The sequence below is a fragment of the Hippoglossus stenolepis genome, chromosome 10 (genome assembly GCF_022539355.2).
Source record: "Hippoglossus stenolepis isolate QCI-W04-F060 chromosome 10, HSTE1.2, whole genome shotgun sequence".
Classification (NCBI taxonomy): Eukaryota; Metazoa; Chordata; class Actinopteri; order Pleuronectiformes; family Pleuronectidae; genus Hippoglossus; species Hippoglossus stenolepis.
The window spans coordinates 9739811-9764440 of NC_061492.1; the positions used below are offsets into that span (position 1 = coordinate 9739811).

Below are 24630 nucleotides of genomic sequence, written 5' to 3' on the forward strand. Positions count from 1 at the left end.
GACAAGTTCGTCAAAGTAAAAATGTGGAAAATGGCCAATATGGCCACTAAAGTCAAAATGGCGGGCTTCCTGTTGCTTTTTTCCAATTGCACCTCTGACCATTTTTGTTTGTCTTGTCATGATACACCTGGGCTACGATTTTTGTGAAGATCGGTGAAAGCTAACTGAGGGGCTTTTCCTTAGATGGCGCTGTTGAGCCATTTTTCTACGCCCATTTCAAATTACTCCAGAATACAATTACCTTTTGGGGTTTTGAATTCCCTGCAAACTTTGGTAACAATTTGAGCAAGTCTAGGCCCTGAAAAAGCCCCAAAAGGGAAATACAAATCCTTCGAAATACAATAGGGCCTCCCACCGGAGGTGCTCGGGCCCTAATTAGCAGGCAAGGATCGACATCGTGTGACGGACGCAGGAAGTGAAGCGTTTATCCTTGCCGCAGTGCGCAAAACGCGTGCAACGCGGAGACGTGCGCTTGGTCATTGATCGCTGTCTCCACTAAACGCAACAGGCTTCAAAATGCCTGTGCTCGGGCCCGTTAGTGCTACAACGTAGCCCTAGTTATAAATATTTGCCAGTAATGGGGTATTTCTCTTTCCAAACTTGATAATGAAAATAGTTTAACAGATGTGTTCGTATACATTTTATTTATTTAGGCGAGCTATGCTAACGTTGTAATTATAAATATTTATATGTTTTATTGTTTACAACCAACAGGCCGGAAATGAAAACTGGCGTGTACCGCTTTAATTTTGACCTTATCAAGATGGCGGATGTGACAAGTCTCCAGTTTCCGGTCGTGCCCCCAGAATTCTTGTGATGACCTCACACGAATGGCGAACTACTTTTGAAATTAACAGCAAACAAACATCTGACGAGGGGAAATAACGACAGGTACGAACACATTTCCTTCGTGGCTTCGCGTCCATGTTTGTGATCCGAGTTACCGACGTGTCGACAGAGATTTGACGCGTCTTCCTCCGAGTCGCTGGCTTGTTTTTAAGTTTACAAAGGCTCTGCAGCTAATGGGCACATTCACATCTGTTAGCTTGGGGAGCAGCTAAGTAATTCAAGGCTTTATAATCAGATGTATTTGTGCAGTTAAGTCTTTAGTTCGTCTCCGTTTTGATGCAGATGCTAAGCTAACGGCTGACGGTGGTTTACTAACCTAAATAGTTAAGTTAGCAAAGTAGGTCAACAGTAATCGTGCTGCGAGCTATGCTAACGTTGCCTGGGCCTGAATTCACTGAAAGGAAAGTGAAGTGGACTGAACAGTTTAAGGTTTAACTCCATGAAAAACTGCACATTACAGAGATATAAACAAATACTGTGATGGTGATGTGTCCTGTTGTCTTAGCTGGGACCGTCACTTCCGGTGTTCTGAGCGTGGGTTGTTTTCTTAGCCTATTTTTATTTTTATTTATTGCTAAAACTAATCTGCTAATAAATAAAACCCATCAGCACCAACCAACGGGATTTCTCTCCCTCTCCCTGCCTGGACAGGAGGAGACAGGAGACAGTGACATGGCCGAGATGGAGGAAGACGTTGCGGACCTGCCAGCCAGGGAGGATGACAACGACTCAGACAGAGATGAAGACGACAGGCTGTTTGCTTGGATGGTCAATGACGACATGGATGAGGAGGAAGAAGAGGAGGAGGAGGAAGAAGAGGAGGTGGAGGAGGTGGAGGACGAGCAGCCCTTAGACATTGAGGCGTCTGAGTCGTTTGAGCTGGACACACCGGCTGAGCGCAGCGGTCACATAGCAGTTGTTGACAGAAATGTCATGTACGTGTGGGGTGGATACAAGGTAAGACCTGTCCTAAAACTCCACTCCATTAAATCAAATTTTAGTTCTGTAGCTCATATTCACAGATCACAATTTGCCTCACGGGGCTTAACAAGGTGCAACATCCTCTGTCCTAACCCCTTCACAAAAGTGAGGAAGTACTACCAAAAACAAAAAGCAGGGGGGAACAAACGTAGAAACTTCAGAGAGAGCCGGGAGTGATGGATCCCCAGGATGGACAGAAGTGCATTAGATGTTGTGTGTAACAGACCACATCAACAAAATAACAGTATTTACAACATTCATGAGAAAAGAGAGGTGTATCACTGCTCAAAGTATTTATACAAAAGAAGGAGAGATGAAGGGAGCAACAGTGACATAGTAATAACAGAGGTATTGTCAGTAATGGCAGTTCATGTCAGTAGGTATATTGTATATCTAAGCAATCGAGTTGCGTGAAGTAATTACAGGGTTAATTACTTTCTTCACTCTCTCCCTCCCAACTAGTTCAGAACGCTGCAGCTCCGCTTCTTACTAGTTTTAATATATGACATCACATCACTCAATCCTGGCTTCTCTCTATTGGCTCCCTGCTCTGTTTAGAATTGATTTTAAGATTTTCACTCAAAGCTTTGGGTCCCAAACTACATAGCACAAATGTTGACCCTACACGAGCCCCTCGCGGCCTTAGACCCTCAGGTGGGGCCCTTCTGGGCGTCTCAAAGTTGAGGGGAACGTCCAAGGTGACTTTTGCCATCATGGCCCCTCGACTTTAGAAGCCTGAGGAGATGAGACCGGCAGATGTAGTGACTTCTTTTAAACCACTTGTTAAAACCCATACACACACTTTGTAAACCTTATTTTCAAATATGCTACACAAAAGAAGTGATTAATCATATTAATCACCCCCCCCCCTATAGAATGCACAAAACCACGGATTCTTTGACTTGTATCTGCCGAGAAGTGAAATCTGGACATACAACATGGAGTCAGGTGTATGGTGAGTATTTGCATATAAATTGCATATAGTATGCCTAAAGTAGCTTTGCATAAAGTAGTCAGATTTCAACAAAACATCATATGTTCACAGGACAAAGCATGTAGCCGGAGGTAACCTACACACATCCATGTCAGGCAGCTGCGGGGTGTGTGTCGATGGAGTCCTCTACCTATTTGGAGGTCATCATGCCAGGGGAAACACAAACAGGGTACAACAGTTTGTGTGTTTCCCACAATCTTCTGTTGTTTTCAAGTGATTTGCGTGATGCCTGTTCATCAGAGCTTGAAGAATGTCGGCCTGCTGTTTCTTCTCAGATCTACCGCCTGCCTCTGAGAGCTCCCAGCCTTGTGTGGGAGGAAATGACAGATCTTAAAGGCTTCCCTCCGTCGTCCAAGGACAAGTTAGGCTGCTGGGTTCAGAAGAACAGGTGAAGGATGACTGCATTTCTTTTCTTTTTTTCAGGGTTCTGATGTGAAACATGGTGATTAACAGCTTATTCAAATTGTAATATTCAAGTTCCGGGTATTAATGTTACTGAGGGATGAATCTTAGAAAGTTCGTCTTCATTGATAAACATGAGCTCCCAGATCCCCAGCAGGAAGCTTCAAGATCCTTTTTTATTTTTTCATTTTAATTACATGGCTAATTATTACATTGGTGAGAAGGGAAACCTTAGACACAAAATAGTATTTTAAATGTTTTCTATCTAAAGAAACAACAATTTGCTGTTCTCCTCTAGAAGTAGATCAGCAGGACACACCACATTGTTCGTGATTTGGTTTTTCTATAGTTTGAGTAGTTAATACACAAGAATAAATGAGAGACAATCGTAGTTTTCTTTGAAGTGATATTTTACAAACGTTTGTTCATTGCTTTCACAGGCTCATATTCTTTGGGGGCTATGGCTACGTCGTACAGGGACCTCATCGAGGGACGTTTGAATACGATGAATCCTCTTCTCTCGTGGTTTGTAGTTACTGAAGATACTTGTCCCTCTAAACCAGGGGTATTCAACTAAAATTTAAAGAGGTCCAGTTAGAGAAACTTTCTTGAAGCAAAGGTCCGGAAGATCATAATGTCTAACTATTTAGTGTGATATATATTTAAGTAGCCTAGTAGTTCTATCAACATCTGCATGTACTAAATACCTGACTGTCAAATCAATTGAATTCAGTACGATTCAAAAACTTTTTGACAATATTTATTGTCACGTAACATAGAACTGAACATATATGTATGATTGCAGATATGTATAATGTTCTCTCATTAACTAAATAAAAGTAGGGCTGCATTTAAAATGTGAAAATTGTGCATGTTCAAATAAAGGGCTTAACTTCAGAAAAATAAAATAAAGGGAGCAAAAGCTTGAATTTCCCTTTTTCTGTTTCACATCTTGACTCAAAAGTCTCAACCAATTTTACAGATAATAAATCTCAACACATCTTAACAATTGAACAGTTTTAGAATCACTTTCTTCCCCTCTTATATCCCTTTCTCCGTCTCACTCCTATTTCTCCACATTCTCCGTCTCACTCCTGTTTCTCCACTTCTCCGTCTCACTCCTGTTTCTCCACATTCTCCGTCTCACTCCTGTTTCTCCACTTTCTCCGTCTCACTCCTGTTTCTCCACTTTCTCCGTCTCACTCCTGTTTCTCCACTTTCTCCGTCTCACTCCTGTTTCTCTCCCTTTCTCCGTCTCACTCCTGTTTCTCCACTTTTTCTCCATCTCACTCCTGTTTCTCTCCCTTTCTCCATCTCACTCCTGTTTCTCTCCCTTTCTCCGTCTCACTCCTGTTTCTCTCCCTTTCTCCGTCTCACTCCTGTTTCTCTCCCTTTCTCCATCTCACTCCTGTTTCTCTCCCTTTCTCCGTCTCACTCCTGTTTCTCTCCCTTTCTCCGTCTCACTCCTCTGTTTCTCCACTTTCTCCATCTCACTCCTGTTTCTCTCCCTTTCTCCATCTCACTCCTGTTTCTCTCCCTTTCTCCGTCTCCTGTTTTCTCCCGTTTTCTTCTCCATCTCACTCCTGTTTCTTTCCCTTTCTCCATCTCACTCCTGTTTCTCTCCCTTTCTCCGTCTCACTCCTCTGTTTCTCTCCCTTTCTCCGTCTCAGTTGTCTGTATCTCTCCCTTTGTTTTCTCTACCTGTATCGCTATCTTTCTTTTTCTTTCTACTGTCTTTTCGTGTGTAACTTGCCTCTAACTCTCTCATCTGTCTGCACTGTAGAGTCGCAATGTTTACCGCCTGGAATGCACAGACTTGATTGGCTGAGTAGTATCACGTGGGATGGCTTAACTCGCATGCAATTGGTCTGTGCGTTTCTCATCCGCTAAACCACTACCGTAAAGACTACAAAAGCTGCGCTGATTACAAATAGAAGCGCCCCGTCAGGTTTTAAATCATAACCTTCTGTTTTGGCTGTAGGTCCGGGTCCGTACGGGACGGCTTCTGGGTCCGGACCCGGACCGTGGTCCGCCTGTTAGTGACCTCTGCTCTAAACAATGAACATACATGTTTCATGGTTTAATTTGTGTATATTCTGAAATTCTGTTAGATTAAAGTAAAACATTGTTCTGACGGAGTGAAGAAAAATATAGTTTGTGAAGGAGGCAGAACTTCAGCTTTGTTTTAGAAACTTCATTTTCTCCTAAAGGTCAACGTGCATGTTGCAGTTTACCCGAGAATCTGATTCTTTATATGAACAACACAACAAAGCCAGTAAGATTTTACAACAGTGACTTCCACTGGTCTTTCTCTGAATGTATTCCCCTGTGTATGTTTGCTGCAGTGGGACAGCCCCGGGCGAGGTTGGAACAATCACATTCATATCTTGGACCTGGAGACATTGACATGGAGTCAGCCCATAACCACGGTAAACAAACATACTTCAGCTTTACACACACAGGGCCATTGTTCAGGTCAGGTTACACCCCCCACATTCATTTTTTTTTTTTTCAGGAATATGTGAAATCCTTTGAATATTTACCAGAGCAAAATATTTGACATGATTCTTTTCCTGTCTGGCCCGATGTAGGGGAACGCTCCATCACCCAGAGCCGCTCATGCCTGTGCCACAGTTGGTAACAGAGGTTATGTGTTCGGGGGACGATTCAAGGTAAATAATCTCCGTCATAAACACTATATTGTTCAGGAGTCACAGGTTTGCCAAATGCAACATATGGATATATTTTGCCACGTCATCCAATCATAACTAATTTTCTGTGTTCAACAGAACTACCGACTAAACGACCTGCACTACATTGACCTGGACACGTGGGAGTGGCATGAAATGTGAGTGTTGTCCTTTTATTCTCATGCTTAGCCCTAATACTAATAATTGAGCCTGATATTGACCGTTATGACTCATTGTGCGACAAAAGTAATACAGTTTTTCCACTCCCCAGTATGAATGTGGTTCCTCTACCTTCCAGAATTCTCTCAATTGTCCCGTTCTTGTTCAAATATTCCCGACTGACTCCCCCTTCCGTCCTGCAGGAACGTTCCCCAGCAGTGTCCCGTGGGCCGCTCCTGGCACTCCTTCACTCCTGTGTCATCGGACCACATCTTCCTATTCGGAGGCTTTACCACAGAGAGAGAGACACTGAGTAAAATCTGACTCTTGACTTTCAGTAGGGAGATCATAATGATTACCTGAAAACGATGCCTGATCTCACTGAGCTGCTCATATCTTGATTTTCAGGTGACGCCTGGCTTTACTCTGTGAGCAAGAACGAGTGGAAGCCTTTCAAACACGGTCACGCACAGAGTCCCAGGTGATTAGCTCCTCTGAACTGTGATCATGTGGTTGTGTGTTTGGGAGAATGTGAAGCACTGAAGGTATACTGTGTTCGTTTCAGGCTGTGGCACACGGCTTGCTCGGGTCCTGATGGGGAGGTGTTTGTGTTTGGAGGTTGTGCCAACAACCTGTTGTCTCATCACAGAGCTGTAAGCTATTTTCTCCTCAAATATCTCAGTTTATTAACAGTTTGTCCTACTAATTTCCTGATTTTCACTTGACAGGCTCACAGCAACGAGCTACTGGTTTTCAATGTTCAACCCAAATCGCTAGTTGGGTGAGTTTATACAGAAAAAAAAAACAATACTCTATGATGTACATTTTTTAAATATCTGAAACTGATACGTGAATCTTCTCATTGTTTCGTGCTCACGTGCACATCTCTCCCCACTGTGCAGGTTCTGTATGGAGGCCATTCTGCAGCACAGGGAGCGCTTATCCAGTTACTGGGACTGTCTCCCCAAACCCATCCTGCACAGCCTCAAACAGAGAATGGCACGCGTCAACACACTGGGCTCTTAGACGAAGAGGAGGCTTACAATCGAACCCTGAGCATTGCAAGAGGAAGTGTATGTATGTATGAAAGAGATGCTTGTTTCTCTCAGAGCAGGTAGTCCTACCTGAACATTAGTTTAATGTGTGTTTGGACACTTGCGTACATGAAACTAAATCTTAAAGCAATAGTGAGCAGCTGTGGACTTGCACACTAAGGTTGAAGCTTCTTCTGTTTATTACCCTGTAACTGTCATGAAGCCAGTAGAACCGTCAGTGGAGGAGCAGAGCTCGTGAGGTTCAGCCTGTCAGTGCAGCATGAACGGTTCTGCTTTCTTTGGACAGCAACATTTTCCAGAAGGATTTTTCACCACTTCAACAAGAGGCTAAATATTGGCATAATATTCTGTCCATATTATTACATAAATGTCTCTACTACTGTAGTGGATGAGTAAATGATACACAGGTAATTCTATTGTAGCCAAGCACTACAATGAGCAGGTTTCTACGGAGGTGTTAAATATTAAGAAAAATCATGAGTTTATCTTAAAATATGAGGTGTTTTTAGCCCGATCGAGATTTTTGGGGGTTGATGGAGATACTGATATGTGGGAGAGAAAAAATGACAATATTTGGGCAAAAAACTTAGATGACATTATCCAACCCTTATAACAAAGCAATTTAACCAAGGCTTGTTTGATCATGAACGTTATTATAAATATAAAGACATGTAAAATATAAAATTATTTTCTGCATTCAGTTAAACTAAAGTTTTCATATAACAAACACACATAGCAATGTGTCTAAAAGGCTCATATCAGCCTATGTTATTGGCCAGCTGATAAACCAGTCTGGCTTTGTAGTAGTAGATACCGTTTTATCTTATAATAAGGACAGAAAACACCAATCATGTATTAACAATTTCAGAGAGACCACTGGAAGAAAGAGGAAAATGCATTGTTCTGACGGAGTGAAGAAAAATATAGTTTGTGAAGGAGGCAGAACTTCAGCTTTGTTTTTAGAAACTTCATTTTCTCCTGAAGGTCAACGTGCATGTTGCAGTTTACCCGAGAATCTGATTCTTTTTACGAACAACACAACAAAGCCAGTAAGATTTTACAACAGTGACTTCCACTGGTCTTTCTCTGAAGCCAACTTAAAGTCTCCATCGTCTAAACACTACTTTCTGTGGTGCAAAGGCCGAACCAGTTGCTTTGAGTTTTATTTTTAAAAAGGTCTGTTTCTGAAATGATTCCTATAACTAATGTCTGTCACAGTGTGGAGTTCTTACAGACCTAAAACTACTGCTTTGTGCTACACGAGCTCATCTACTCTGGGTGTTAACTTTTAGTTTTTATTTGTATATACAGTTATTTATATAATTGTGAGGAAGTGTGTTGGTTCTGTGGTCTGAAAATGGCTTTTAAAAGCCTTTCAATCAAGTGGCTCCTGTAGCGTTGAATCTTATTAAAATCAATAAATTAATATACCGAAAGTACAGTGGATGTTTGGCCACGATGCACTGAAATGCCTCTTGTCAGTCGGGCTGTGTATTCGCCCAGTTTGCACAATGTTCCCTTTTGTGTGTTTTTTTTAATTGTAGGATTCAATGAAGAGTGTTAACTTTGTATTCAAAGAAATAAACACATACAAACGGTTGGTTTCTGTTACTCGTCTTTGTTAATTTACAGGTTTTCATTTCAAACATTGATGGGCAACAAATACAATCAATTTAAAAAATAAAATTATTCATTTTGAAACAAGGTCACTGCAGATTTTAACCAGCAGAACCTCACGACGATGACTTTGGCAGAGTTTAACTGAAATGGGTCAAAGTGTGAAGTTCTGTGTCGATGAAATACTTCAAGTCTGTTCACCCATCTCTTATTTCTTCTTAGCAGCCAACAGGTTAGGAGCAGACACTTTAACTTTCCCAGGCATGTTTCTGAAGAGGTCACAGTCCTGCAGCACAGAATAAGAGTTTGAATTGTAAGAAAGATAAAGCTACTATATGATTAATAGTGAAACTAATGACTTGATACAAAAAAGAAAATAAAGCAAGGCACTGCAGAAAAAAATAAAAAGACTCACAATGGCTGACGACAAGTGTGCCGCAATGCATAGATACATTTTTTGTATCTTTGCCTTGATTTAGCCTCACCGATAGTTTTTTAGATTTTTTTCCAAAGCAAGATTGTCTTGATTTTCTTCCTTATTTTAAAATCAAATATCTTTTCCAAACAAATGCTCCTTTTCCTTGTTTTGCCTTTCCTCATTGATGACTATTGATTACAGCATTAACATTAATACATTTAGTCCATAAAATGCTGAAGAATCACTCAAGCGCAGCTTCAGAGCTCAAGGTGACAACTTAAACAAGCTCATTTTGTCTGATCAACTGTCAAAATCTATAAGTTATAATAATATAAAACAAAAGCTCATCCAGATACTGAAAGTTGATCATTTCTTAATAAATTAGTTATTTGATTATCAAGAGTGAAGATTGTTTTTGTAATTGCTTTAAATCAACTTGATGTAACGATCCATGTGTTCAACCCTACAAATGATTTATTTAGCTAAGAATCTGGAGTTACTTTTAAACCGATCACTAAAGTACAGTCAATGCTTTTACCTTGACGCTGCGGAACAGGTCCTTTTCTCTTGTTGAGGCCTCTTTGGCTTTCATGAAGCTCAGAACAGCCGTACGTGCAGCTGGTAGGAACAGAACAACACCACTGTTATTTCTAAAAGCACTAGTTCTCTCTAAAGAAGTATGAGAATAGATCATTGCTTGTTACCTTTTCCTTTCTTCTGAGAACCTGGTGTCAATTTAACCTTGTGTCTGTGGAAAAAACAAATGACTCATTATTCCGTGCGCTCGTCACACTTTTACCTGCTCAAAGATTTAATAGCACATACTTGTAGTTGGAGAGGGCAGTGTACGGAGCACAGACGGGCACAGCAAACAGCAGCACGTCCTCAGAATGAGGCTGCCCTGACAGAGAGGTGAGCAGATTCTCTGCTTCCTGCGCAACACAGAAATAAAGGATTTGAAAGTAACCGAGGATGTTGAAAGACTCTTATCTACAGTTAGAGTTTTACTTTAAGAACCCACCTCAGCTCCAGGGTTGTCCTGGTCTGCCTCGTCCTCCTGAAAGAAAGGACAGCATAGATGTGTAAAATGCATTCAAATACACAAACAGCACATCATGGCAGATGAATTGGGACAAGTCCAACTCAGCAAGTGCAAAGACCAGCGACAATTTACACATCATTCAAATCCACATCCCATTCTGTACAAAAGCCAAACTGGGACGGAGGCGCATTTTAAAAAGGTTTCTTTTGGCAGGTGACTGTAACCATCAGATTTTGTCAGCAGGCAGAGTGGTCATCTACCTTGTCTTCCTGTTCGGCAGGACCTCCGTCCCCGCCCTCCTCTCCTTCCACCTGCTCTGGTTTGTTTGCTGCCGTTTCCGTGTTACGAGGTTTCTGAGGTTGTTTCTGAGGCGGGGGTCTCCTGATGGGTTCGTCTTTACCTTTCCCCTTCTTTCCTTTCTTCCCTTTATCCTTCTCCTCCTTGGTGGAACCGGCGGACTAAAGGAGAAACAATGTTATTTATTGTGAAACTCTGAAAACTACAGCAGATGTTGTCATGGCAATGTCAGTGTACAGCAGGTACAGTAACAACCATGTGTTTTTCATCCTCACCCCGAGCAGCTGCATCATCAGCTCCCTGTCCTCTTCATCCTGGTCTTTGTACTTTTCTTTTATCTTCTTCAGTTTGTTCTAAAGGAGGAACACACACACACACACACGAACAGCCAAAAAAAGAAGAATCAGTTGAGGTTCAAGATTCATCCATCAAATAATAAAAATCCTCATCAAAATACTGTTTTACCGAATAATTCAGATTTTGTTGAACCATCATATACACATTGACGACAGTTCTCTTTCCGTTGCTGATCATGGAAAAGTTTTTACTGAATTCTGTGTAGGTTTTGTTTTGGGTAGAGTTGTATTTTCTCGTAAATTTGGATTTGTAAACTCATGATTATATATTTATATATTTTAAACATTTAATGATTTCAAGCCAAATTTCACCGTTAGCTCAACAAAGACTTCCAGACTTCTCTCTTCCTCACCTTCTGACCTCTCTTCAGCGGCTGCTGTGAGGGGCCTCCTGCGGGGCCCACTGAGGGGCCTACCACACCTTTGGGCCCCTGGTCGGCTGCCGATCCACCGGGTGAAATGTCGGTCTTTTCCTCGGCGTCACAACCCTCCTGTTTCGGTTTCTTCTTCTCTTCTCTATGGGTGAAGTCAGAAATACCGGAGAACTTAACTAATGCTTTTATAAAAATTAAAAACATTATAGACATATTCATCCATTTCCCAGAGCCCTGTTCGAAAGTGACAATCCTTAAATTAATAGTTCTGATTTTACAGGGTCTATATGAATAATCTTGGTGTCTATATAAAGGTAACACTTGTGAGATTACTGCAGAGGTGTTAGCGTCAGTATAGATGTTAATGGGTCAGATTAAATGAAGACAGGATGTGAAATAAATGACAAATTTAGGATGAATGTCCCCTGTGAAATCATGCAAATGTAACGCAAAGACCTCCAGCAACCCATAGAACAACATCTGAACGTTATCTGTGACACATTCTACTCTAATAAAGATAGAGAGGTTGTAGAAGAGATATGTTTAGGCATCATCTCCAACTTATTTACTTAAATGTCACTATAGATTTTCATTTAAACCGTACCTTACCCTAATACTCAAATCAAAGAAAAATAAAATACTCAAGAAACTTTGAAGGAAAGAAGAACAAACTTCCACTAAAGTACATTCATATTTAATTAATTAGTTAATTCTGTTACTATATCAACAACCATCAGCACATGTCTCATACTTGTAATTGGTTTGTAAAACTTTCTTTTTACAGTCTACAAATGTGTGACATGTTTACGTCAGTTGAAATCAATCAACTTTTTTAATTCTACATCTTTATGTTGAGAAGGTCGGATTTATCCATCCACTCACCTCCTCTGCTTGGCAGGCATGTGTTTCTTCAGCTGTGAGTCCACCTCCGCCTGAATAGAAATGAATGAATTAACGCGAGTAAAAACAATTGTTAAAAATGTATCTGACTCGGATGGAATTGTTTAAAATGACGAAGACGATTTACCCGAGTGGTTGTTTCCTTTTTGAAGCCTGGGTTCTGAACACTTCTAGAAATAAGGAGGGATTTGATTTAATCAAGCAGCAGCTACAGAATGATTAAGTAGAAAGTGGAGAAAGGAGTTTTCACTCCAAACGTGGGTAACGTTACCTGCTGGGCTGTAAGTGAGTGAGGGAGATGGTCGTATCCGGAAAGCTGAATTCTTCACTGTCTCCGTCCTCTGTCTCCTTTTCCCTCCCACTCTCCTCTTCGTCTGCTTCTCCCTCCTCCTTTTTCACCTCCTTGTTCTCTCCGTCTCCTTCCGCTCTTTCCTCCCCCGGATCTTCGTTGCTGCTGTCGTCACCTGCGAAAGGCAACAGAAATTTAGTTTCAACACTTTTGAACATCATCGTTACAAACGTCTGTCACCTTGTGTCCTCCCACCTATCAGCTCCTCTCCCTCCTCTAACAGCTCGGCAGTTCTGGACCTGACGTCATCCATATCTTCCTCTACAGTTTTCACCTTTCTCTCGCCTTTGTGCCGAAACACGCTCTGTTCATCCACCTGCAAGAATTAAACATTAGTATCAGAGGATGACAAAGAGTTTAAATGTTACAGCTCTGGAAGGTTTTCACCTTGAAGAGGAATCCAAAGCCCATGATCAAGTACGAAGGAGGCAGGAAGTTTTTCTTCCCTGGAGAGAAACATAACAAATGTTAAATTCTCACAACAGTTACACTTCTTATATATTGTACTGATGCCAAATAAAAATCATATGCTTTAAATGATAGTGTTAGATACCTCTGATCATGAAACTTCCAGTGGTCAGGTATTCTCCAGATGGAGCCGTCTTAGACACCTGAATTATAAAAAAATATATATTTATATTTGACATAACTCTCTTTATTTTTATTTCCTCATGTTTGACGACACTCTGAACCTAAACCTGCTGAGTTCTTCACCATTAATCAGCAATGTTTTAGTGAGTCAGCATTTTTATTAAAGACCTTTTTAAAACCCTAATGAATAAAATGTAAGACCTATGTCATGTGCGACAGATATGATGGAATATCAATCTTACACTTCTGCATAACTGAAGATTAGGTGAGGCAGCCAAGTAGAGAATAAACCTTCTAACGCCATGTTATCTCACAACTGACAGTAGGTATCCAAAGTCTTTCCCCGAAGCCAAGTGTGCAGAGATAAATCAGTTATCAGTTCCACATTGAGCTTGTTTGTACTTTTATTACAGCGTGCTAAAATCGGTATCATTGAGATAGAACTAAAACACACACAGATATTACAAACTATACATGCTGCAAAACATTTCTCTTGAAAAAAAACTATTTTTAAAGCACAGCGGCAGCGGCGTTAAATGAACTTTAACATAATCAAGACCTACCTAAACACATTTAAGACTTGGTACTTAATATATGAGCATATTTAAGACTTATTAGGTCAAACATTTTTATTTAATTTTGGACTTTTTTAGACTTTTAAAGACCCTGCAGAAACCCCGTATATAACATGTCTAGAAATGTCAAAGTGCACCACCAAAGATTAAGTTATGTAAAATTAATTGTACTTAATAATAATAATAGTAATGATCACATCATGTAAAAAACATAATTCCCAATGTTTTATCAAATTACAAAGACTGGTGTCTGAGAAATGAAACTAACAGAAAAAAAAAAGAGAAAAATCCAAAGAGATGAGAGAAGACAGATGCAGATTAATCCCATGAACTCGAAAATTTGTATTCAGTAACATACAAAATACCAGTAAAAAGACGAGAAAGAATGTTGATGACCAACCTGATGATGATGGACCCACCAAGCGCTGGTGATGATCTTGGCGTCCCAGGCAGCGCTGTAGCACACGGACATGGTGCCGGCCTCTGTCAGGGTGCGAGGAGGGATGGGAACACCTGGAGCGGGAGGAAGGAGATGTGCAGGTAATAAATTATTTAAAAAGTCAAATTAACCAATATCACAAAACAGGACAAATGAAGTTAAACAGGGGAGAGAGAGGAAAAGAGAAAAACCACACGTGCAGATGTACCTGTAGTGTTTTTGATGACGCAGCTAGTGGCTCCGTGGAGGTCAGCGTGAACGTAGACGTCACCTGATAAAGTAAAGACACACATGATGAACCAGCTCAGTTAAAAAAAATATTCATCTTTTTTTAGTGTAAGAGCTTGTGTGTGGGAGTTTCTCCATTACCGGCCCGGAGGTAGCGTTTGACGATGATCTCGTTTTGCTGCTGGTCCCTTCCTGCGATGATGAGGTAATTCTCCGAGCTGATGAACCAGAGGAACTTCTCAAACCTGCCACAAGGGGAAAAGGGCACCAGTACTTAGAACGCACACTGAATCAAAACAAAGTCTGGATATGTGCCTAACACGCGGTGACGGGTGACTCACCAGTAGACTTTCCTGGCCTTCTGAATGGTGGTCACCGTCTGGACCTCCTTCAGGGTTTGCTGCGTTTTCTTCTCTGCAGATTTCATGGCCTGGAACAATTTCAACAGCAGATTCTTCATCAAAGTGCAAAAAGCCTCCCAACTTCTGTCTTGTGTTAATAGATCATCTTCAGAATTATGGTTACAAAGAGCGTAAACTATGTTCTGAGACACAAATATATAAATAGATGTCACAGCTTTCTCACCTTGCCCACTGCTTCCATGGTTTTCTGTTCTTTCTTTTCAGCGGTGCGTTTGAAGTCGTAGTACCTAAGAAAAGCACGAAGACGCAATCCATCAACTGTAAGAACAACAATGGCAGCTCTCATCATATAACGTCTAATTCTATGTTCCATGTACATTTACCGTTTGGCATTGGCGTACGCCGACAGGCCGAGGTCCACGTCCACCAACATGGGCTTGTTCCTCTGCAGCTTCTTGCCCTGTCCTTTGTCTTTGTTCCTGTTTCTCTTCCCTTTCTCCTCCACCACATCTTTCTTTACTTCCTCTTCCTGGTCTTCCTCAGAAATATATGGATTCCTAAAGGGGAAAAAATACACATGAGCCAAATTGCGCAATGGTGGGCAGAATGTTTCTGTACGAGCGATGGTCTCACTTTAAAAGCATGGTGATATGGTTGGTCTGCAGCTTCAGCTCCTTGATGGCGGACGCCACGGGGTCTCCAGCATCCTGCGCTTCCTTGACGATAGTGCCGATCTCAGTCCAGTCCACCTGATTGGCCAAAGCACTGCGCACCACCTGCAGCGCCCTCTCCACCATGGGCAGGTTCATCTCCACCAGTTCACCTTTTACTCTGTCCACCTCCTGCAACACATCGGATAAGGTCGCTTCAAGTTTCCTGCTAATTCTTCTCAACAAGGCAAAGTCACATGCAGACATGAGGACGAGCAGGTTTCATTATGTGCAACATTGATTTATGGCAGAAAAAGGTCAAAGCTGCATGCTGCTAACCTGCACTTGGTGCAAAGCCTCCAGCCTCTGCTCGTGGTCTCGTTTCACATTTTCCAACTTCTTCATGGCCTGTTTCTCCTGGTGTAAGGCCTTCACGTCGATCTTCTGGCTCTCCATCTTAGAGAAGAACTCGTCCACTGCCTGAGCGAGAGGATCACACCGCATTGATATCACATTCTTGCAAAAAAGTCTTAATCTATATTGAAATTGAGAAAAATTTGCAGTAAGAGATAAAGCGAATGAGCAGTGATGCAGCTTTTCACCTTGTCAAACGTGTCAAACTCCAAGTAATGGCTCTTTGCATGCTGGGCGAAGAGGAATGGATGGAATTCATCATATCTGTGAGCAGACAACATCCTCATATATTAATAAACCATATTATAAATGACCAAGTAAAAAAGCATGTATAATATTCATCTATTTTATGAATCGTGCATTACACTAAACAGGACATACGTGAGCAGTTCTTCAATGGGTTTGCCAGGAGTTAAGCTTGGTTTCTTGTCACACTTTTGAATGATGTAACCCTGGAATTAAACAAAAAGCAACTTGTGAATGTACCACATGTATAACTGGACCTCAAACGCACTGTCTCCTCTAAATAAAGATTCTTTACTTTGCCGCTAAAGTTCGCCGTTTTTTCCATGTAGGTTTCTGCAACCTGCATGGCCTCCAGGATTTTCGGTGCAACTGAAAAGCAGAAAACACAAAACACAACATAACGTTACAGCCATTATCAAAGAAAATCTCAAACTTTAAACTATCACCAAACCACATGACAGCAAACTTGTCTCCAGCTGCTCCACTTTACCTTGGGCAGCGTCAACTTGGCTGTCAACTTTGACGGAGCCCGACAGTCCCACTTCTATCAAGCTGTGTTCTATCAGAGTGGCTCCGTAAGCTGGAGAGGAGATTGGAAAAGAGACAAAACACAGTTCAGTGTAGGATGTCACTCAGTAGAGCCCATTCCATCACAGAGTCCAAACAATACTACACATGATTATCTACTTGTTATAGTAGAAATATAAAACAAAAAAGAAGTCATCTGAAAACCAAAATGACAATGTAATATATATTTACTCTTAACTACGTGTATCTGGTATTGGTAATAGTATTAAATCAATGTCCTATGTTGCAATGTTCAAGACAGCTAAAATAAATTACTGGATCCACCCCTTAATTCACATACACCCCAAAATGTAATGGCTTCTTCCCAGGTCCCATCCCTCCCTTGGTGAAAATCTGTTTAGTGGTTCCTGCGTATTCCTGCTAACTAATTAACAAACAAATAAATAAACAGATGCATGTGACACAGACTATTTGCTGCCTGGTTACTTACGGAGAAGAGGATTCAGGACCCTTTTCACTTGGTCCCCATTTGGTGCATTGCTGAGAATTTCAGTGAGTCTATACAAAAAAGAATATATATATATATATATCACTGACACAGTAATGATAAATGTTCACTGAAATCAACATGCAGGTGTAAAGACGCGGTTACCGCTCCAGACTGATGAGGGGCTCAGGAGGCCTGGCATTCTCCACAGGGTACCGCTCTCTCACAGCAATCTTGACATCTTCTACCTCGGCGGTGCGAAAGCGCAGCAGGTTCAGGATGGTGTACTCATGGTCTGTAAGTATGACGTTTCCCTGAAAACGGATACAGACAGGTTTACATTCAACTTGTGCACAAAGCGATAGCATCTGAAAAGGAAAAAGGCTGAAGGGGGAATATTCTGACCCTGTCGTATAGTTCAACAATCAGGTGGTAGGCGGCTTCATCTGAACCAAACTGGATGTCCACGATCCTGTCGATGCCGAGCTGCTTAACCTCGGTCAGCCGACGTGACTTCAGGTGTTTTCGACACTACAGAGAAAAAGGCAGTTGCTTTAACTTCATCACGACAACCAACCAATAAATGAGTGAGTTTAAAACTGCTGTGGGGGTTTTGCTTTTTAAAAATCAGCGATTACAAATAACCAGTAGCCTCAACACTGACATGTATTATATGATGAAATTAACATATCAAAGTCTCTGTGTGATGTTCAATAACAACAATTTTGGAAGATAATTCAATAGAAGGGTATTAAAAGGATATTAGCTATTATTTTTTTATAGTGACACTTTAGACAACAACATTTACTCCTCAATAATCAATAAACAAAACATCAATCAGATCTTTAGTCTAAGTTCAAAGATCAAAGTTCTTACTTTCATTGCGAAGCCTGAAGGCATCATGTTCTTGGGCCATTCGAAGTCTGTCGAGTGAATCCGAGTCCCAGATTCAATGAGAATAATAGCTTTGCTGTCGGGTCTGAACCAAAAACATCACAAACAGTTACACACTGACTGATTGTGGAATATATCTACATTTATTCATTCAAGAGCAATTATAGGTACTTGCACTTTACTTGAGGACGTCTCTTTCATTCTACTCTTTACATCTGAATGGATATGAGTGTTTGTGTGTGTATGTGTATATATGTGCACTATGACTAATTTTACTGATGCATGAGGTCAACAAAAAACATTCTATGGTCTAATTGTAATTGTTTTTGTTTGTTCTAGGGACAGGCATTGGAAATCATCTGTGCATGTATTGATTATCTATCATTATTAAATGAACATTAAAACACATTGTACAGTGTTATACAATACTTTCTACTCAACTACATTTATTTGTCAGCTGCAGTGTTACTATGCAGACTCCGATTTAGAGACTTAGAATGAGTTCAGCTTGGATAGCAATGCATCAGTGATCAATAAATAATACAATATTTACCAATTCTGCAAAAACAAATACTTAACTTTTAATACTTAATACTGCAGATAATATTTCCTTATTTATATTTACAATTTTGAATGCAGCACTTGTGTTTTGGAGGTTTGAGTATCGTTATCAGTAGTAGAGGTAGAGTAAGACGTGTTCATGCCCTATCAAAGGCCAATCTGGGGGAACTTTTGGAGACAACTTTTCAAACAGTGCTCACTTCTGCAGCCGGATGAGATACGTCTTGTTGTCGATGTCGTACACGTTGTTTACTCTCATGCCCATGTAGCTGCGAAGGAAGAGGACACAGCGAACGAATGAATGGATCCAACACAAGCAAAACACATCCACGATAGCATTAGCACAGCCAGAGGAGGCTAAAGTGAAGTTAGCACACCTAGCTGGAGGAAAACAAAACACCTACTTGGCGTTGATCTCGGCGATAACCGCTCGGATGTCCTGGGTGGTGAACCGTGTCTTCATGGCGACTTTGGGAAGAGGCTACGAATACAAAATAAAAAAAGAAAGAAATGGAAACACTGAATGTAAACGATCACATTTCTAGTGCAGCAACACCAGCAGTGAAGTGGGAAACATGCAGGGGGTGAGTGCGCATGCGCGGTAATGACAAGCCCTACGGAAGCCGAAGGGGAGCAGAAAGGAGCAGGTCCACGCCTTCTTTTCTCCCCCCCCCCCTACACACAACACAACACAGGGGGGAATAAAGTGCACAGAGTGTGTGTTGTGTGCAGTGAGAAGCAGAGGACCGGCGGCTCCATCCACACGTCGATCCGCTCATGTCCCGTCACTCAGACTCCATCGTGCACTCATGATGCGCTACTCAAGCTGGCTGATCGGCGTGAAACACAGAGCGAGCCTGCGAAATGGTTGTAAACCAGCGGCGCACACGGACTGTGGGAACAGAGGGCACCATGGGGAGGCGAAGATCAACAACCCGGAGCACATCATCCACATCTGGAAGAGAGGTAAACAAAAACAACAACAACAACATCAGGATGAATCAAACCAAACGCGTCAAACATCTGGGCCTTTGGCGATTAAATCTGCTCGACTGGCATGTTTTCAGGGCGTATCCAGCTGCATTGTTGTCGTCGAATGTGATCCTCTTGTGCGTTTTCTCGGTTTTCAAAGAGAGACAAACTGAGAGTTGCCGGTTTCCTCCGCAGGTCAGAGCGCAGGGCGAAGGCGTGCTCCGTTACCAAGGCGACGGTCAGCTAACAGGGCACGCTAGCGAGGCTAAGCTAGCAGCCGTAACAGGCGGTTCACTGACATCTCTCCCGCGACGCTTAAAATAAGACTTTGATTTTCCCAGCCGAAGATCCGTACGCGTCGTCCAGATGCTGTGGATCGTCTCTGCACATGCGACCGCGGAGAATCAGAGGAATGCGGCGTAAGTGGAGAGTTTAACGGCGGAGCGGGGACGAGACTTTGGACAGGAGGTCGTTGGTGTTTCCCTCACCAGGGTCCATTCGCTTTGTTCGCTGGTTTGAGCTTCAAATGCGCCTCGTCGAGTCCCAGAGCGGATAATAAGTGTTTTTTGACCTTAGTATCTTTCATGATCATGTTTTCTATCCATCGTCTTTTTCATTTACGCCTTTTTTCTGACGTAGTTTATTGCTTGATGTTGTTGAAAATGGTGACCATAACGATTTTGGACGGTTTTACAAGTTTGACCCAGACATCGGTTTATAAATGTGATTTAACTTTGGTTGAATTTACACAAATTATATACTCGTCAATGAATCGATTAGTCAATACACAAATGATTGATCGATTATAGAGCTGCACAGATTTATGTATAAACAATGAGTCCATCGACAGAAAAACATTTGTAAACATCAAGTAAACACAAAGTCAAACATTTTATGATTCCAGCTTATAAAGTAAGACGATTTGCTGCTTTTCTTTTTTCATATATAACAGGAAACTGAATATAGTTTCTAATATTTTTACACAAAATCGATTAATTTACTTAATAATTAAATTTTTCAATTCACAAGTAAATTAATCGATTATAAAATCATTGCTGGTTGCTGGCAGCCCTAAAAACTTCCTGTGGAATATTTTGTCCCGATGAGTTTTGTATGAATTTAAATATGAGAAGATCAGCTCAAGTCTTTACAAATTATTTTCTGCTTTTCTTTACTTGTCTATAATTGTAAACTGAATTTGGTTTTGAACTGAACTGAAAAACAAAACATTTGAATACATCAGATTGAGTTATTTCTATATTTTGTAGTGTAAACAAATAATTGAGAAAATTATTAGAAGACTAATCAATGTCAGGAAATCTCAATTAATCATCTGTAAAAATGATCGTGGTCTTTTATATCCAGTGGCTAATTGAGTTTTGTATTTTACACGCAGCACATGATTTCCCTCTAGATTATCCAGATTTGATATATTTAATTTCTACATATCTTCAATAGCAATATTACAGAGATGTTCCATTTGATGAGTCCTTGTCTTTGTTTTCGTTCTGCAGGCTACAAAACGATCAAGAAAATCGGGGAGGGCACTTTTTCAGAGGTGCTGAAAACCCAGAGCCTGAAAGATGGGAAGTTCTACGCATGTAAAACCATGAAGCAGACGATTAACAGGTAAAATCTTCCGCCACACACTGTTGTCCTGTACACAAACAATCAGCAGAGCAGTTTTCCTCTGGACCCTTAAAACTTGAGTCAGCGGCTTCACACCAGCTTTGACTTAAGGGCCCTATTAGATGTCAGCCGACTCTGCCTTTGACCTTGTAGTGATGAGGTAACAATGGATGTCAGAACTTGACATGTGTCCACACACTGTAGTGACATAATGCTGCTGTCAAATGAAGCTGCTGCACTCTTCAACAGCTTTAGACCACTTCCCTCAAAACTAATCACATAAAATCCTCGATATAGAAAGCAGATATTGTTATTATATACTGTGTCATGACATGATGTGTAAATCTGGTCTGTTCTCTGTTGTTAAGTCTGGAACAGGCGAACAACCTGCGGGAGGTCCAGGCGATGAAGAGACTGAGCCCTCATGCAAATATCATCCAGCTGCATGAACTGATTTTGTGAGTGCTGCAGTGTTTTTAATTGACTGTGCTGCCTCAAGCTAGCGTGGGGTCTTTACTCTGATTCAATGTTTCAGTGACAAAGAAACTGGGACAGTGCATCTGATTTGTGAGCTGATGGAGATGAACATCTATGAGTTCATACTAGGTAAGTCTTGTGTAATTATAAAGGTCAGTTAGAGCTTGAAGATGTGATGATTTGAGAAGAATTATTGGCTGATGTTGATTCTTAATTCTTTGCAGGGAGACATACTCCACTGCCGGACCACACAGTAAAGAATTACATGTACCAGTTGTGCAAATCACTTGAACATATGCACAGGTAATTATAAAGATAAAACGTATTTAACTAGTAGACTCAGTAGAGCGCATACCTCCGCCAAGGCCCAGTAATCATCAAGATCCATGAATTATTCTCTTTTTTTATTGGGTTATTGGGGAAATCTGTTAAGTAGTTTTTGTGTAATAATGCTAACAAGCAAAAAGAAACATTAGACAGGGTTGTAAACATAACCTCTTTGTCGGAGGTTATACTTAATCATAAAACAAAATTCTCCATCCAATAACTTTACTTTCTTTCCCTTTGTCTTTGTTACAGCTGTGGGATCTTTCACAGAGACGTGAAGCCAGAAAACATTCTCATCAAAGTGAGATCCGTCATTGTCATGAATTTGCCTTACAAATATCCAACTGTGTGAATTTTGAGTCACCCACAGTTTTGAAAATTCTTGTTCAACTTGCAGCATAACGTCCTGAAGCTCGGGGACTTTGGCTCCTGTCGGAGCGTGTACTCTAAGCCTCCGCACACCGAGTACATCTCCACGCGCTGGTACAGAGCCCCAGAGTGCCTCCTCACTGACGGATACTACAGCCTGAAGATGGACATCTGGAGCGTTGGCTGTGTCTTCTTCGAGATCATGAAGTATGATTTGTAAAATTTGAACAGTCATTTTAAAGTTTTTTAACATGCATGCATTCACTGTACTGTCTTTTTAATCTTGTCCACCACCAGACAAAAGTCAAACAAACGCTCTCAGGTTAATGTACTGTAAACCTGTGTTTTCAGCTTGAATCCACTCTTCCCTGGAGCAAATGAGTTGGACCAAGTTACCAAGATCCACGACGTGCTGGGAACGCCAGACCAAGATCTTCTCCAAAAGTTCAAGAAGTAGGTTTTTCCTCCTCGGGAAAATGTTGTTTGAAGAGTTTGTCTTGTGACTGCAGCAGCATGCATAGAATCTGAAAAAGAAGAATTTTCATGGTCTCTTCTTGTCTGGCAGGTCTAAAGCGATGCACTTCAACTTCCCTCCGAAAAAAGGCACAGGTATCTCCCGATTGATCCCTAACTGCCCGGCCCCGGCTCTGTCGCTGCTCTATCAGATGCTCGCATACGACCCCAATGAACGCATCTCCGCAGAAACAGCCCTGCGGCACACATACTTCAGAGAAGCCCGGTAACGATCTTAAATATAGGAAGAAAACCATTTTGCAACATCTGTGACCGTTTGTAGTGTCCACACAGATAGGAAACACTTACAACTTCAATTTTAAATAATTTATATTCAAGTTTTTGAATACACTTTGTTTTTTTCTACCAGGCTGGCAGAGAAGAATGGCGAGTCTCTCCACGGAGTTTCTGGGGCGATAGATGGAGAAGAGAGTGGGACACACGGCTTCATGGACCATGTCTGTCGCTCGAGCAAACTTGGCAAACAGCTGAGGGGAAGACACGTACGGCAAACCCCTTTAATGAGTGTAAGTCCAAACTCTACTCGACAAATTGATCCCTATGTTAAACACATCTCAAGTGAAATGTACAAGAACCACGATTCCAAATAACTGAGAATTCAGCTTCTTCCATCCACTGCTCTCTCTCTCTCCCACAGCACAACATGAAGTATGTAGCAGACCCCCTAATCAAACGCAACATCCCTCATTACTCCACAGAGCTGCCCAAGATCAACATGGTCGCACCGCGTCCACAGATCCCCTTCCCCGCGTCCACCATGCCTGCGTTCACCGTCACTCACCGAGGCACACTGCCAGCCCTCACGTCCAAGAAGTGCCAGTCACTGTTGACCAAGGTAAACGCAGGAGCGCTATACACAGACGTCAGGCTTTTTTCATTTTATGAATCATTCACATAAACCAAGGGCACAGAGGAAATGTAAACACTGCTGACAGGTTTGTTTGACATATCAGAAGATAAATCACAATGTTGTATAAAGGAAAAAGGAGGGATGCACAGTTTATATAGCCAAACAAGTGCCTTGTTATGTTTTCAACAACGGCCTTGATTTGGCATTGAGCCTGCGTTTCCTCTCTCTCTGCAGCCCCGGGATGAGTCACACCACGCAGCTTTGAAGACCTACTGCATGCCACCTCTGGACAGGAAACACCGAGGCTACTGAGCCCAAAACACGTCAGCTTCAGATTTAAACTCTGAGCCTCTTACTGTACTGAGGAAACGGAGGACAGTGTTTGGACGACCCTGATGTTGAGATGTGTAAAGCAACGCCAAGATGTTTGAGAAAGATATGCAACGAAGAACGAGTCCGTCAACTTACCAATAACGACACCGAACTATTCAGTGTAATCTCTACACAGACGGTACTAGACTATTATGTTGGACTGAGGATGAGTTTGTTTAGTTTCACTCAACCCCGTCAGGTCATTCATGTTTACAGCTGTGGACACTTCAAACTAAGCCTCTTACACAAGCGAAGCAATAAGATATTTGACAATAAGTAAAAGGAACTTAAAGGTCCAGTGTGTAAGATTCAGGTCAACGGGATCTATTGGCAGAAATTGAATATAAAATAATCCTAGTGATGTTTTCACTAGTGTGTTTCATCTAAATTGTACAAATTGTTTTCTTTACCCTAGAATGGGCCCTTTATTTTTAAATACTTTATATTTATATCAGGAGCGGGTCCTCTCTACGGAGGCCGCCATGTTTTTTTACAGTAGCCCAAATTGGACAAACTAAACACCTTTTGAGTTTTTATGACAACTGAAGGCTGCCACAGGTTCCCTTTTGTTTGGAAGGGGAGGATGAGGTAATGGGTATTCAGCTGCAACATGCAACTACACCACTAGGTGTCACTAAATTC

At 41.5% G+C, this 24630-nt stretch overlaps 3 protein-coding genes across 6 annotated transcripts; 2 read left to right on the plus strand and 1 right to left on the minus strand.

The window, feature by feature from the left end:
* The first annotated feature begins 738 nt into the window (after positions 1 to 738).
* Positions 739 to 8730, plus strand: klhdc2 (kelch domain containing 2). The gene is made up of 14 exons (XM_035167723.2): positions 739 to 891; positions 1501 to 1806; positions 2706 to 2785; positions 2876 to 2993; positions 3100 to 3212; positions 3667 to 3751; positions 5572 to 5655; positions 5818 to 5898; positions 6016 to 6074; positions 6279 to 6388; positions 6484 to 6556; positions 6641 to 6728; positions 6804 to 6856; positions 6978 to 8730. The coding sequence occupies exons 2-14, from the start codon at positions 1522 to 1524 to the stop codon at positions 7099 to 7101; spliced, it is 1353 nt and encodes a 450-aa protein (XP_035023614.1). The 5' UTR covers positions 739 to 891; positions 1501 to 1521; the 3' UTR covers positions 7102 to 8730.
* LOC118116241 (ribosome quality control complex subunit NEMF) lies at positions 8729 to 19065 on the minus strand. 2 transcript variants are annotated; one of them, XM_035167719.2, is made up of 32 exons: positions 18863 to 19065; positions 18659 to 18727; positions 17880 to 17982; positions 17409 to 17534; positions 17169 to 17317; positions 17007 to 17074; positions 16479 to 16568; positions 16284 to 16357; positions 16124 to 16194; positions 15931 to 16006; positions 15668 to 15808; positions 15312 to 15520; positions 15062 to 15235; positions 14902 to 14965; positions 14658 to 14746; positions 14458 to 14561; positions 14297 to 14359; positions 14050 to 14162; positions 13037 to 13094; positions 12871 to 12929; positions 12679 to 12799; positions 12406 to 12598; positions 12262 to 12301; positions 12117 to 12166; positions 11214 to 11376; positions 10780 to 10857; positions 10468 to 10665; positions 10187 to 10222; positions 9991 to 10097; positions 9870 to 9913; positions 9704 to 9783; positions 8729 to 9033 (listed from the first exon to the last, which is right to left on the minus strand). In XM_035167719.2, the coding sequence occupies exons 1-32, from the start codon at positions 18919 to 18921 to the stop codon at positions 8956 to 8958; spliced, it is 3147 nt and encodes a 1048-aa protein (XP_035023610.1). In that variant the 5' UTR covers positions 18922 to 19065; the 3' UTR covers positions 8729 to 8955. The 2 variants fall into 2 exon arrangements, with proteins under 2 accessions (XP_035023610.1, XP_035023609.1); XM_035167718.2 differs by having other exon boundaries at positions 12262 to 12304.
* A 21-nt stretch (positions 19066 to 19086) lies between these two features.
* Positions 19087 to 24397, plus strand: LOC118116242 (MAPK/MAK/MRK overlapping kinase). Of its 3 annotated transcripts, none has more exons than XM_035167722.2 (12): positions 19087 to 19424; positions 20945 to 21059; positions 21428 to 21517; positions 21595 to 21665; positions 21761 to 21839; positions 22116 to 22164; positions 22261 to 22439; positions 22584 to 22685; positions 22798 to 22971; positions 23116 to 23272; positions 23465 to 23601; positions 23851 to 24397. In XM_035167722.2, the coding sequence occupies exons 1-11, from the start codon at positions 19268 to 19270 to the stop codon at positions 23594 to 23596; spliced, it is 1305 nt and encodes a 434-aa protein (XP_035023613.1). In that variant the 5' UTR covers positions 19087 to 19267; the 3' UTR covers positions 23597 to 23601; positions 23851 to 24397. The 3 variants fall into 3 exon arrangements, with proteins under 3 accessions (XP_035023613.1, XP_035023611.1, XP_035023612.1); XM_035167720.2 differs by having other exon boundaries at positions 19091 to 19424; positions 23404 to 23601; XM_035167721.2 differs by lacking the exon at positions 19087 to 19424 and adding an exon at positions 19679 to 19849 and having other exon boundaries at positions 23404 to 23601.
* Positions 24398 to 24630: the final 233 nt, after the last annotated feature.

Excerpts from the sequence above, each read along its gene's own strand:
- LOC118116242 (XM_035167720.2), top strand. The coding sequence starts at position 19,268 with ATGATGCGCTACTCAAGCTGGCTGATCGGCGTGAAACACAGAGCGAGC. Across the intron at positions 22,165-22,260 it reads CAGAAAACATTCTCATCAAA|CATAACGTCCTGAAGCTCGG; the intron begins GTGAGATCCGTC and ends TTCAACTTGCAG. Across the intron at positions 23,602-23,850 it reads GCCAGTCACTGTTGACCAAG|CCCCGGGATGAGTCACACCA; the intron begins GTAAACGCAGGA and ends CTCTCTCTGCAG.
- klhdc2 (XM_035167723.2), top strand. The coding sequence starts at position 1,522 with ATGGCCGAGATGGAGGAAGACGTTGCGGACCTGCCAGCCAGGGAGGAT. Across the intron at positions 3,213-3,666 it reads TGCTGGGTTCAGAAGAACAG|GCTCATATTCTTTGGGGGCT; the intron begins GTGAAGGATGAC and ends TTGCTTTCACAG. Across the intron at positions 5,899-6,015 it reads TGTTCGGGGGACGATTCAAG|AACTACCGACTAAACGACCT; the intron begins GTAAATAATCTC and ends TGTGTTCAACAG.
- LOC118116241 (XM_035167718.2), bottom strand. The coding sequence starts at position 18,921 with ATGAAGACACGGTTCACCACCCAGGACATCCGAGCGGTTATCGCCGAG. Across the intron at positions 12,305-12,405 it reads ACTCACTTACAGCCCAGCAG|AAGTGTTCAGAACCCAGGCT; the intron begins GTAACGTTACCC and ends CCTTATTTCTAG. Across the intron at positions 10,858-11,213 it reads CGCTGAAGAGAGGTCAGAAG|AACAAACTGAAGAAGATAAA; the intron begins GTGAGGAAGAGA and ends TTCCTCCTTTAG.